The 13,409-nt window shown below is 36.2% G+C and overlaps 1 protein-coding gene across 3 annotated transcripts in view; it reads right to left on the bottom strand.

The window, feature by feature from the left end:
- Positions 1 to 3,497: 3,497 nt before the first annotated feature.
- Tsc1 (tuberous sclerosis 1 protein hamartin) overlaps positions 3,498 to 13,409 on the bottom strand; it is a 32,154-nt gene continuing 22,242 nt past the window's right edge. For 2 of the 3 annotated variants that reach the window (XM_071587137.1, XM_071587138.1), the window contains 6 exons: positions 11,313 to 11,473; positions 11,093 to 11,218; positions 8,123 to 8,224; positions 6,922 to 7,159; positions 6,113 to 6,270; positions 3,498 to 5,110 (listed from right to left, as the gene is read on the bottom strand). In XM_071587137.1, coding sequence (XP_071443238.1) covers positions 4,658 to 5,110; positions 6,113 to 6,270; positions 6,922 to 7,159; positions 8,123 to 8,224; positions 11,093 to 11,218; positions 11,313 to 11,473 — 1,238 coding nt within the window. In that variant the 3' untranslated portion in view covers positions 3,498 to 4,657. The remainder of the gene's footprint in view (positions 5,111 to 6,112; positions 6,271 to 6,921; positions 7,160 to 8,122; positions 8,225 to 11,092; positions 11,219 to 11,312; positions 11,474 to 13,409) is intronic. The other variant, XM_071587139.1, reaches the window with a different exon arrangement.

The raw sequence follows: 13,409 nt of genomic DNA, 5'->3' as shown, positions 1-13,409 counted from the left end.
AAACCATTTAGTGCTGGTGCATTGCAAAGTTACGCACATATGCATATACCTAATGAAGGCATTATATTTCAGCTATTCATTTCCCTCAAAAATAATAATAAATTTCACTGCCCCCGAAATAAGGGGCATCTTTTTGCTTAGTCTATTGTCAACATGAAATAATGTAGTATACAACAGAAATGGATGCATAACCTTAATCTTGAATCACAAAGCCTATCATTATGCTTTTTTTTTGGTAACACTTTCCATAATTTCATTGTTCAACTTAATGCAGGACTCGTGAATTCAGATGTGAGGATTACATGAAGTCAGATGTAAGCAACTTACTGGCTGAGTGCCAGTATTTAATACTCACCAAATCTCTTGTTTTGTCTACAGATAAAGTAGACAGAAGAGAAATCAAGATCACTATGCTAATGTAGCCCCGCTTATGAAGGGAGAGAGGATAGTGGATGCAGTATTTGTATTCTGAAACTGTAGGGGAGATTTTACATGTAAGCCATCGTTGCCCACAAAATGAGTGAACAATAAAAACTGCTTAAATTGAAAAGTGCTTAACCTACTCTCAAAATCTTTTGAGACTGCAACTTCCAAATGTGTTTAGAGATCGTAAATGTTAGTGATTTTTTAAAACTTTATTCCTCCAGGTACTTTCCCCTGAAGGTGCAAAGTGGAGGGGACAGAGATCACACCACAAAATTCCTCTCTTATGAAGGAAGATGCCTATCCCCCACTCATGCCTGACAATGAATGACAAGACATCATCTCTCCAGAACTATATGGTGTTGCACACATTCCATAAATCAAAATAAACACTGCATGTTATTTGAACACCCCTTGCCCAGATTATATAAGTGTACAGGTTACTGTGAAGGCTGAAGTCGCAGTGCAATTTAAACTCATTCCAGAAAAACCTGCCTCACTCAAGCAAAAACTTCCATGTCCCAGATTGGTGACAGCCAATCAACAATTCACAGTGAAATACATGCAAATCTAAAAATTTGACACTTAAGAATATAACTGATTAGTTAAACATGGCAGTGATGAAAAAACAAGAATTTTTAACCATATTACTTCAGATGTTAATCAATGATTTTGAATACTTTTATCAGTGGCAATACATATTTTAATTTTGCAAGAAACTTACTTTTTCAACAAGTCACTGCAATTATGATACAGCTCATAACAGCTATGGATTACAGCAAATATGATTAAGAGGACAGGCAGAGAAGAAAACTGAAGATTGTGAACACAAAATTAGGAGGGAGAAAGTACCTCCAAAGAGATTAATAATGAACTAAGATGAGAAACTAAAAAGGAAAAAGAAAGATGGTGGACGATGCTGCTTGGGCGAACGACATGGAGAGTCAATGGAGCAAGGGTGAAATGGATGTTCTGTCCAGGATATTAGAAAGGAAAATCTGTACACAATATCTGAAATAAAATGGGGAAATAATTTACCAACCTAGTCAAGATTCAGGGAAAGACCGGCAGAATATAGTTGGCGCAATATGGTAAAGAAACTAGGCCAGTAAGTCAAGATCTAGAAATAGAATATGAAGTGAATGAGGATAGTTAAGTCCCAGCCATACTTGATAGCAAGACAGAGAAGGAATTCATGGAAATGAAATCAAACAAGGCCAGGGGGATAGATAGACACCATCCCTATAGGGCTAGTTCAGCTTTTGGAAAACCTGGAAGAAGAAGCATTTATGAGGGAAGAATTCGGCTGGAAGATTTCATTATCTGTCTTCATTTCCACCAGAGAAAGGGAAAAGAACCCAAATGTGAGAACTAAAAGACAGTAAGTTTGAATTAGTCCACAGGTAAGTTAGTACTTAGGAAAATTGACATGAGGACTGAGTAGAGATCACATGACATAGGGAAAGAACAGTTTCAGTTTAGAATAGGTTGGGGTATACATAATGCCATGGCATGCCAATCAGGTGACTGATACAATTATACTAGATTACAACCAAGTTACATTTGTTTATTTTGCAATTTCAAAGTATTTGACAACAAATTGGGTAGAATTAATGGATATATAGCAGAATATAGATATCCAGGATCTGTGCAAGTCTCAGAATGCAGATGCATGGTGAGTCAGGATGCCAAGAAATAAAGCAAGGGAGTTTGGAAGTGCTGACCGCCATCACCCACTCTAGTATCAACAGATATATGGAGGAAAAGGTTAAATGGGCTTGTAAAGAACTGGATGTAGTAAAGACCACAGGTGGGAAATTCATAGAATCAGCTTGCAGATGATCACGTCTTAGTTAGAAAATCAGTCAAAGATTATAAATAGCATTGAGCACATACCAAAATCAGAGTAATAACTATAGGATGAAAGTCAATTTAAATAAAACAAAGGTGATGATGTTCTCCAGAAACAAGAATGCTGACTGGAGGGTACTCACAAGGGTATACACATTTCTAGGAAGTGTTTTGGAAGAAGCTGGTCTAAGCAGTAATGAAAAATAGGAACAAATTGTGAAAGGCAAAGAATCTGATACAAAGAGGGGGAGGGAGACCAGACGATAGGGACCTAAGAATGTAAAGAAAAGAGATTAGTGAAAACTTTGGAATGGAGTATGGTTTTATGTCGAGTGGTAACTTAGACATTAAGGTAAGAGGAGGTTGATGCGGTTAAGAGTATATAGGAGGCTTTTGAGATGTGGGTGAGCAGAAGAATGGAAAAAGTAAAACAGACAAAAAGGTAAACAAATGGAGAAGTAATGGTTGGAGAGGAAAGAGGGTTGTTGAGAAAAATCCAAAGAAGGCATGAAAAGTGGAGGCAGAGTATTTTGATGGGATGTTGAAGACTGCAATAGAGGTGGGAATGTTAGGCAAGCAAGGAAGGGGCAGGAATGGGATTGCCATGTTGGATAGAATATAGGGAGGCAGGAAGGATGTGGAATTGAAGAAGGGTTTAATGTACTGCAAGTGGGGTGCCAGGTTGTGTCAAGTTAAGCAAGAATGATTATGAATGAAGCAGTGGTTGGTCAGTCCATCCAAAACCTAATTCTACCCTTAGACTAGTATAGCAGTAATTTATTTTGAACCTGGATATTCGGAAATCCAATTCTTTTACTTCCTAGAATTTTGAAATGGCAAGGTGCACTGTGAAGGTTATGATTACTCTTTAAAATGATAAAATGAACATTCAGGACAGCTGTACATATGAGGAAATACGTGGAATGTATACAGAAGAGAGGCTGCCAGATGAATTGAACTTGACACACTCAAACTCTCATTTGAGATTTTCCCATATTCATGTATACAATTAAAGATTCACAAGCACTAAATTTCTCTTTCAGCTTGGTTCAAGCTGTGATCATATTGTGTTTTTGGCATGGCGTCACAATGGGAACACATCATTTTTCAAAAACATTACCGGATTGCCTCCAATTATTGTGCATGCTCCTTTGGTATGAGAAAGTTTTCCACTGTTTGAAAGGTGTTTATTCAGGGTTAAATAATTAAAATAAATTCAATAACACTTTTTTATTTTAAAATAGGACATATTTAAACATACAGCACAACAACTTTCACTTGAGGACAGAAGAGTTTGCTATTATGGATGAATGACCTGAATAACAACCAACAATACTTGCTGGGTTGAATATCTTTTTACTCTCTCCCATCCCAGACATCAATTCAGTTCCTAAAATGCATTAATATACCATTCGTAGATTATTCCAGCTGCGTTAAATCAGTTCTTTAAAAAAAGAAACAAAAATAAAAATGGATCAGTCTCTGTTTTGAGTAACTATTCTGAAGGTTTCCAAACACTTCTAACTTCACTTTGCTATTGTGGCAAAAAATGAAAATAGTAGCAGAATTCAACAAATGGATTTGACGGGTAACATTGATAATAAAAACCATCAAAAATCATGGAGTGGAAGGTTTTCTTAAACAATGGCCATATTAGTTTGTCTGCCACAAAAAAATCATAAATTGTGCCTCTCAATTTGAATTGCATTAACTCTTATTATTATGAGGTATAAGAGTAAAGGCTATTACTTGAGATCAGAGGTAACAAGAATCACATTCAATCAACCAAAACGATTCCATTTCTATAAGCAACAGGCATCAAGAGATGGGTGTCATGAGCCATGTATAACCAACTGATGATCAAATGCCAATACATATGCTCCAATAAAGTTGACCTCTGAAGGGGAGCAAGCGTGCGGGTGTAACGTGAAGCAAAAATAACACGCAAGCCTTTGTCCTGTCCCTTGTGCATCCACTCCATAAAAACAATACATCTCCATTAACAAAAAATACATCCATTTTGTCACCAATCAATGTCCATTTGTGCCATGAATGGCAGCCCTCGTCATTAACTCTACTCAGTTGCAATATAATCCCTTAAGAGATGACACAACAAAGAAATGGTCTTTGGATGCTAAAAACAATATGGGCAATGTAGCAACCCACTGTGCTTATCACTGAAGACATTAAAACAAGTCAAAAGTCTCTGCTGGGTTGGTTCTTTTAAAGCTTACTTTCAATGCCTCAATTACCGGGGACTTTCCAATACTCAATTTAGTTTTTTGAGATTAATGATGCAGTTTTTTTTTTAATGGAGCAAATATTACCACCAAATGGGAGGACACTGACATTGTGCATTCTCTGGACCCATGGCCGCCCCCCTTCAACCCTCGCCGTGCATCGTCTCCTCCAACCCAGGGCTCCCCGCACCCTCTCGAGTCATCATCCCCAAGACAGCACCATCCTCTGCACAGGTCCTGCTCACCTCTCCGATCCCTTGGGCCCTCAGATTCGCTCCCGAGAGGGCACTGTCCTCCTCCTCCAACCGGTGCATGCCCCCTCGCCCCTCCCCTTCAGCATCCTCTGAAGCACTCTCGAGCGTCGGCAAACAATCTGGGCCCAGCGAGTCCAAGAGGGGTGACCCGTGCTGGCTGAAACCCCCCCAACTGCTCTCGCTGGGCCTCTCCCCACTGGCCCCCACTGACCCACACACGGATGCCCCGTCTGGACCATGCAGGCCCTTCTCAGATCTGCTCACTTGGTGGTGGAGCTCCAGCAGCTGCTCTTCCAACTTCTGATTAATGGCTCTCAGCGCATTGTACTTGGTCTCCACAGCCTGGAAACCATTAAACACCAATTAAACTTTGCCACATGGTTCCATTTATTGACAACAATGTTTAATAATACCATTTCTTTGCAGTGCACAATAGTTAAGTCACAATCAACAATGAATGGTAGCTTTAAAGGACTGCAGGGGATGCTGCAACAGTAGCTTTGAACATCATCATCTGCTATTGTGCATTAAAATGCAGAAATTTCAAAGTGTAAAAATCATTTGCCTCAATCAGGATGCGAGCCCAATCACCTTAATGTCTGGCAGAGTACTTCAGCCAAACAAGCTCCCGGGGCGTCCTATTCCATTACAAAATTTAAGGGGCTTTAAAGGAACAAGATATAATGACGAAATACCATACATACAATGTCACAGGTAGCAGTGTGCACTGTACCTTAGTCCACAAGCTCAAAGATAATGTTTAAACACTGAGGTGTTTGCCTTAGACAAATTCATCAAACAGCAGGAGATGCCAGGACCAGTAACTTTTAATGGATTCATCCACTAATATGCATTAAAAAGCAAGAATATGAATGATTTTTACACACAGAAATTGTTGCATTTTAATGAATGTGTATATATATGTAAATATATGTGTATATATATGTAAATATTTGTTTATATATATGTATATATATATATATATATATATATATATATATATATATATATATATATATATATATATATATATATATACATATATACACACATTAATGTAGCTCTTAAAGTTTAATTGACAAATAAAGTGAGTTTAAACCTTAACAAACCACTTCATGTAAATTATACATACACACAAGATAAAGGTTTTCTAAATGCTTAGAGTTAAGTATTTTCTATTGTATTGGGTAGAAATTACTTCATTGTAAAATGCAAATTCTCTTACATGATGAGCAATATTTAAGAGAAAAAAAGTAAAATAATCGTGCAAAATTGCAATTCCGTTATGCCAACCATGTGATTATTGAATAAGAAACAAAGAGAAAACTTTTTCCTTTAAGATACCTCCAACTGTCCCTGGTATTCTTCTTTTGTACACTTGAGAAGCCTTTTCTGATCTGCTATCATCATGTCTCGCCTCGTCACAATACCTTCCAGTTCTGTTACACGTGACTTGGCTGCATCCAAGCTTGCACTCTTTGAATCCATCAGCTGTTGAATGGCTATACAATCCAAAAAACATTTGAAGCTTTAGCTTAAAAAGTTATTAACTGACAGTTCACAATTTTTTTTCCACAGAAATATTTTCCTCTTAATGGTAGGAGAATATTTTTGACAATATAGCTACCAGTTTGCCTTTAACTAAGAGAACCCTCTTGAAATAATGATCACTAAGCACCTTTCAAAATATTTATAAATAATTAATTCATAACTTATAATGCAATACTAATTTCCAAAGAAATGGGCCTGCTTGAAACTACACTTAACTCCCAAAAAGCCAGGCATTCAGCATACATACATTGCCAATCGATTTTGTTCATCCAAAGTCAGTCATGATGATATGGAGGGCAAGGGAATGGACTGTTTACTCATAGATGGGAAGGGTTGCATTTAATTGGATATATCTCTCTATAAGAGATGAGACACAGGGTTTATGCAATGTTTTTATGTCCCTTAAGGCAATTGTGGTACACACTCCTCCCTGCAGCAGCTGTTAGCAAAATGAGCGGTCTTTCCATGTGTACAAGTGCCCCAGTGGAAAGTAGGGGAAGTAACTTCCTTCATCTTTATGATTCACACTGCTGGGTCAAGTTAACAGGAACAGTAATGGAATGAATTTTTTTTTCTAATCATACGATGACATTTCCACCTACTTTTGCGTTCCTCATTGAAGGTTTCCTGGAGCATCGTGAGCTCCTCTTCCCCGTGCTTATGGAGTGCTTGCTGGGAGAAACTGTCCCTATACTGCTGTTGCAGTTCTCCCATGAGCACCATTTCCTTCTGAAGGTGTTCCAACTCCCCACGCAGCTGCTCACCAACACTTGCCTGCTCCAAAACGTGATGCAGCTCCACTCTCACAGCAAATAAACTAGACTCCACACTATGAAGCTCCTGAAAAAAATTCCATAAATTCAAAGAGGAGGACTTTTAGGGTTTACTCCAAATTGAATAGCAAAATATATTATCATACCCAAATACAACAAAGAATTACACAATTCTTTTATTCTAGATTAAAACATTAAGCCTTAGCTATTATTTATTTTACACACTATCACATTCGTGATAACCTTTTATCCAAACAGATTAATATTAATTATTCAAATAATGATTGGGAATAGGCATAGGATAAAGAAATAACCTTGAGGATTTGCAGGTAGTCAAGGGTCACTGTATATCATAAACAAGTGGTGAATTATTTGCATTCATTTTATGTTTTATTTTCTTTCCCTTTTACATTTTATGCAATGGATCAGTCCCTGCAATAGTCAGAAGGTAAAACCCCCATAAACCCTGGATGTGAGACTGTCAAGGGTCACACAACACTAAAATCTCAAGTGTGAGTATTTTGACCAATCTTTCTTACTCCAACTTACTTTTCTTTTAAACTTACAGGTTCAGGCTTCACTTTGTGAAAGTTTTGTGAGTTCATCAAATGAAAAAGAGAATGTAATTTTCCACAGAATTCATTTGGTTTGGTACAATACATTTTACCATGGAACCACATGATCAGGTATAAATTGGTACCTGGTGATGCCATGCCACAATGTAACGCGTTGTACCAAACCAAATAAAGTATGTAGAAAAGAACATTTTCTCTTTCATTTGATAGATAATATGTTTTTCTTTACATTTCACTTTCTTCACCACTCCATGACCCCCAAAAAACCCAGCCTCAGATTTATTTCTGTATCTTTTATTTAATGGCTGTACATGAGTTCTTCCATTATTTATGACTGAGAATGTACGGTGCATTGCTGTCATTCCCACGGCACTCACTCAGCAAGTCGCCATGGGGGTACAATGAGAGGGGTGGAGGGGAGGAAAGGTTTATTAAGCAATTGTGAAGGCTCTTACCTTGGTCACAGCTTCCTTGTTTTCCCTCTCTTGCTTCAAGTCCTGCTCAAGCTCTTCATTTTTGGCTTTCAGCAATTTATTCTCCTTTTGCAGAGCATTGCACTGATATGAAAAACAATAACCATAAGTGAAAACTTTATTCTGGTAAATGCATCATCACAAAAAAATTTGATAACATTTAACTATTTACAAAACACTGTAATTTTAAGACAAGTTTCCTAAACACCAATTTGGGCATGTCTTCCAACACCATAGGTTATGTAACTTACATAACTGGGCTCAGCAAGAAAATGCAATGATTTGACATCTTCAGGTATACTCACTACACATGAAAGAAGGGATTCACTTTTAAATAAAAAACTAGCACTAGCTCTAACCCACATTTAAAATCGGTAATTGTACTAACCTGACAACACAGCAAAAGAAGCATCAATGGTATTCATTTTTATATGCAAATACTTCATGAAATGAATACAAATAAATATTATCATAAATTCCTAAGTATTAACAACAAAAGGTGCTCATATAACTTCCAAATTATTGAAATTTAAACACAAAAAGTACTCAATTCAGTGTACACTAAATGTGAAACTTAAAAATGAGTACTGTATAATCCCGTTCCACATGCACCTTGTTTCTCAGAAATAATAGTGGAGAAAGAGGATGTGAGATTTAACATATCTTCAGATTACTCATCAGTTATGCCATAGCCCTTATCAGGTGGTAACTCACAAGGTCTTTGGGGGATATGTATTCCAGCTCCCATTCATCAAGCACTACCTTTCCCTTTCTACCACCCTATTCCTCTTCTGTTAGTAATGCAGCATTATGGTTGCCTGTTTTCTCATGCAAAAGCTATAGTCTTTTATGTAATATGCTATTTTTCCAAGAGAATGAGAGCAATTGTACGAGTTATGGAAGATTTAACTCTAGAATCATTTGGTTGGAAAAATTGCACATGAATTCATCCATCACAATGTTTTCAAAATTAAATGTTAGCCCAGATTAATGTTTACATAAATATATTTACTTCAATTCAAAATTATCATTCCCATCCGATTAGGGGTTATTTTACAAATTTGAGAAATTTTCCTTATATTATAATGCTCCCAAATGCAATTTTTCTATCTTACTGCATGTGTTATCCATCCATCCATCTCAAAACCCCATCAATTTCAAAATCCTTCTGAGATCCACCAACCCTTTGGTGCCCCCCCCCACGACAAATTTCCTAATATTTCCTCTACTTGCAACCGCCCCTGATGTAAAACTTGTCTACTTATTAGATCTACTCAAACACAGGAGAAGATAATACAGCACATGCTATTAACCATTATATGCTCGAATAGAGCATAGTCTATCATAGAATGGCATGGGAATGAGAATAAGTCAGGTCACAAAACAGCTGGCATTTTATCGGTATTTGCTTTTTAGTTTGATATATGACATTGAACGAAAGAGCAATCCAAAGGCTTACATTGGTCAAAGACTAATGACTCTCCCTGCCTCCCACAAAACATCTAAGCATCATATTATTCTGATAATTCTCAGGAGTTAGTAGAAGACATTACTTGTGCGTACAATAGGCACTGCAATTGCTTTTAAAGGGGCAACGCTCTATTTTTTAGTTTAGCAGTGTGAATTGAAAAATTAATCAATACTAGAGGTTGAGACTGTTTTCAGCTAGAATAATAACACTTCATTTTTAATGCAATGCGATGAACAAATCATAGAATTAAGATAAACAGACATATTAATCGTATACAGCAATATCATATTTGGCTCTTACACAAAGTGAACCATCCAAAACCATCTCAAATTCTTTGCATCACAGTTCTATTTCAATCCCAAGCTCATTATATCTTCCTCTCAACTTCATTACCCAAAAACAATCATGAGTTTCTAAATTACATAATCTCTGGATACCAACCTTGAGGTTATTTCAAAATGTAACAAAGACTGATTTTATTATAACAGAAATAATGTTTTATGCACGCCATTTCTGGGAGTATCAGTGGCAAAAAGAAATTCTTCCTGATGTTTTAAAAGAAATGCAAAGCAGATTTCAAGTGTAGACTGTAATTACATGAGATTTACTCATCACAGCTTTTTTTCCAACTCATTTGGTATTGACAGTTTCACATATGATAAAACTTTTTGAGTGTTTTTAGCTTACAATACATTCAAGTGAATTCCATAAGATAAACAAAAAGAAACTAATCTCTTAAGTACACAGTATTCTGTATCAGATAGAAAAGTGCTTTCCTTTTTATTCTTTCAATAAATTTTCCAAGAACTCAGGACAGGAAACAATCTCTAAAAATAAATATACTTACTGTATGCTAAAAAATTTCCTCAAGGAAAAACTCTATAAAAAGAGGCTCTATGTTAATTAGAAGAACTTCATCACGGTGGTCACATGAATTATTCCTAAGTAGCATTTCCTCCAAAAGCTTGGAAAATGTTTTGTAGATAAAACTTCAAAATGATCACTTGTAACATAAATACATGCGCAAGTTCACTGACATTTAGATACTGCACTAACCAGCTTGTTGCCTCATTTTGAACCAGCCAATTAGAGACTTTAATGACTTTAAGCAATGAAATCTAAAGCAGTAACTTATAACTTTTGCTCTTGGCTGCATCTCCATGAACAACTTTTTAGAGTTATTCAGCTCCTGCCTATATTTTATGAAACACAAGGTTACCACTGAATAGCAAGAACTTTGCAATTGTAATGTAGAAGGTTGATTGTTTCATGGAAAAATGGATGTATGAAACACAACACATTATCACATACAAATACTGATATAATTACACAAAATCAACAAAAGAAAAGATTTAATTTGAGGAGTTTGACTATTACAGTTTACCAAGAAAAAAATACCACAAAAATCACTGGTGCAAAAATACAAAATATGCAATAACTTACATATATTATGGAAAAAAACTTAAAAAAATTTTGGGTACCTTTTGATGTTCATAGTCAACAACTTTCTGCAACTGGCTTTCCTTTTCTTTGAACTCTTTCCGATAATTTTCCCGTTCATTGTAAACATTTTCCAAATCTTTTTGAAGCAAAGATAACTGATCACGCTGGAAAAATAAATTATCATCACTATAAACAATATTCATTAAGCCACAGGACCTAATAGCTGATACAAGTTGATTTCTCAATCAAACTCCTTACCAGGGCATTATTGTACTCTTCAAGGGCACGATTTGTCCTGGACTTGCCGAACAGTCTCCGATTTCGCTCCCCATGGACATCTCTACAAAGCCTCTCAAATTGAAACCTGATATGCCAGAGCACTAACTGCTGTTTTAAGGTTTTGTTTTCACTCTCCGTAACTGTGTTTAACAAAAGGAACATTAAAATTAGACATTAAATCCCTGCTGGGCACAGTGAAGAGAAATTAGCAAAACACCAGAACTCCTATCTCCTAGCAATGGATTCAATTGAAAAATAAAAATATTAATATTTCCAGAAATACACTCGCTCATGGCACAGCAACCAAGGAATACACCAAGACTGAAGAAAACACATTACTGAAAGGCTTCCCTCAGCACATGTCCCTTCAAAGCAGACCCAATAACTAAATAGTTGCATTTATCAGTTGACCAGCTGCACCAAAGGATTTATTTACATACATTAAATTTATGTTTGAAAATATAATTGTGAACTTTGAAGATGAAGGCTCCATTCTTCTCCTGTCTCCCAAAAAAGCAAGAAATGGAAAATTGAAAAATCACTATTATAAAACCCACATCTATAGCAACTGCATGCATTCTAACAGCATAGCAACTCATGTGCATCAAAATGGAATTCCACCAAGTATAGGCCTCAACTATCTCTCAAATATATATGCATTCATTGAGATCTTATATTTGACCACTGCACATTTTTTCTATCCTTCTCCAAATGCATATGGTGGTCTCAGTTAGCCCACCCCTTAGGGACCCTAAAAGCTACTCTTGGTTTGTCACCAGGAGAGTCCCAGGGGCCAAATCACTACAGTTGGCACTACACCCATGCCCGAAGTGGCATTCAAACCTGTGACCTTTGGGTGGGCACCCAATTATTATGGCTGGATATAAAAAATACAACAGCAATTAATGCAAATTAATACCTTCCTCCCCTCTCCCACTCACAAGTGGTTAGCAGTTATGAATAAATGGATCTCCTAGTCTGTTCCAGATCAAAATGTTACTTTTACAGATGAAAACTTTATTGTCAACTTATCAACGGACAAATTTGGCACTTTAATACTTTTGATTACTATATTGCTCTCTACTAAAGAGTACTCATATTATTGAGTTTATGAAATCGCATTCTGTAACATGTATGATTGCAAGCAGCTTTATATGCATGAAAATATTTTCCCACCCAGCACATTCAAACCATCACACCAAACGATTGGAATTTGAGGATTTAGTTCTTAAAACCTCAAAACTACCAAGACATAACAAAAGAATTGCCTCAAATATTCAGAATTTATACATATATATTTAATATTTTCCCAGGGTATGGCGAATCCTCCTTTCACTGTTTTAGCTGATTTTTCTTGCTGACATCATCCTGTGGTATTAAATAGTTATTACATAATTCCATATGAAACTACTAGAGATGGTTTCCAAAGAAAATCTTTTCGACAACTACATGAATTACCCTCTCAAGCAGTGATGTGTAGCACAGTTGCTTCAAATTAAATTATCTAACATGTAATTAAGCAGGGAATTCAAAAAATGTACACTGAATGCTGACATAAATTATGCTAAACAATGCCAATTGGCATGCATCTTAAGAAGCGAGAACAGATACCTGTATGACCCAGATTACCAACCAGAAAACAAGTATAAGAGCAAGAGAGGTTAGAACGGAAACAGGGCCATTACAACAAAGATGAGTCTGGACACATTTCAAATGCACCTCTTTCTCTTACACCATGACTAAGTGAAATGCGAGGTTTCCCTGAAAAGAAAATATGGAGTATAAAATGAATTAGGAGTGTATCAATCTTGTAACTATAATATTAATACTTATTTGTCATTTGTTTTTTGAATAATTATTGCAATTAAATTTTGGCTTCACAAGATTGTAACCATTCGCATTGTGTATGACAGGTAGTAGATTATAGAGATTTAGGACAGATAATATTAAGAGTCACAAACAATGCTTATTACTGCTATTGCCAAGACTTGTTTTTTTTTTTCCAAACCTGAAAGCCATTCCTAACATTGCAGGGAACAATTGTGGTGATGCCTATGTTAATTAACAGTTTCAAAT

Source organism: Hetaerina americana, unplaced genomic scaffold, assembly GCF_022747635.1.
Source record: "Hetaerina americana unplaced genomic scaffold, ioHetAmer1.1.p SCAF_3, whole genome shotgun sequence".
Taxonomy (NCBI): domain Eukaryota; kingdom Metazoa; phylum Arthropoda; class Insecta; order Odonata; family Calopterygidae; genus Hetaerina; species Hetaerina americana.
Note: the sequence above shows the minus strand (reverse complement) of the source record. Positions and strands in the feature narration are given on the sequence as shown.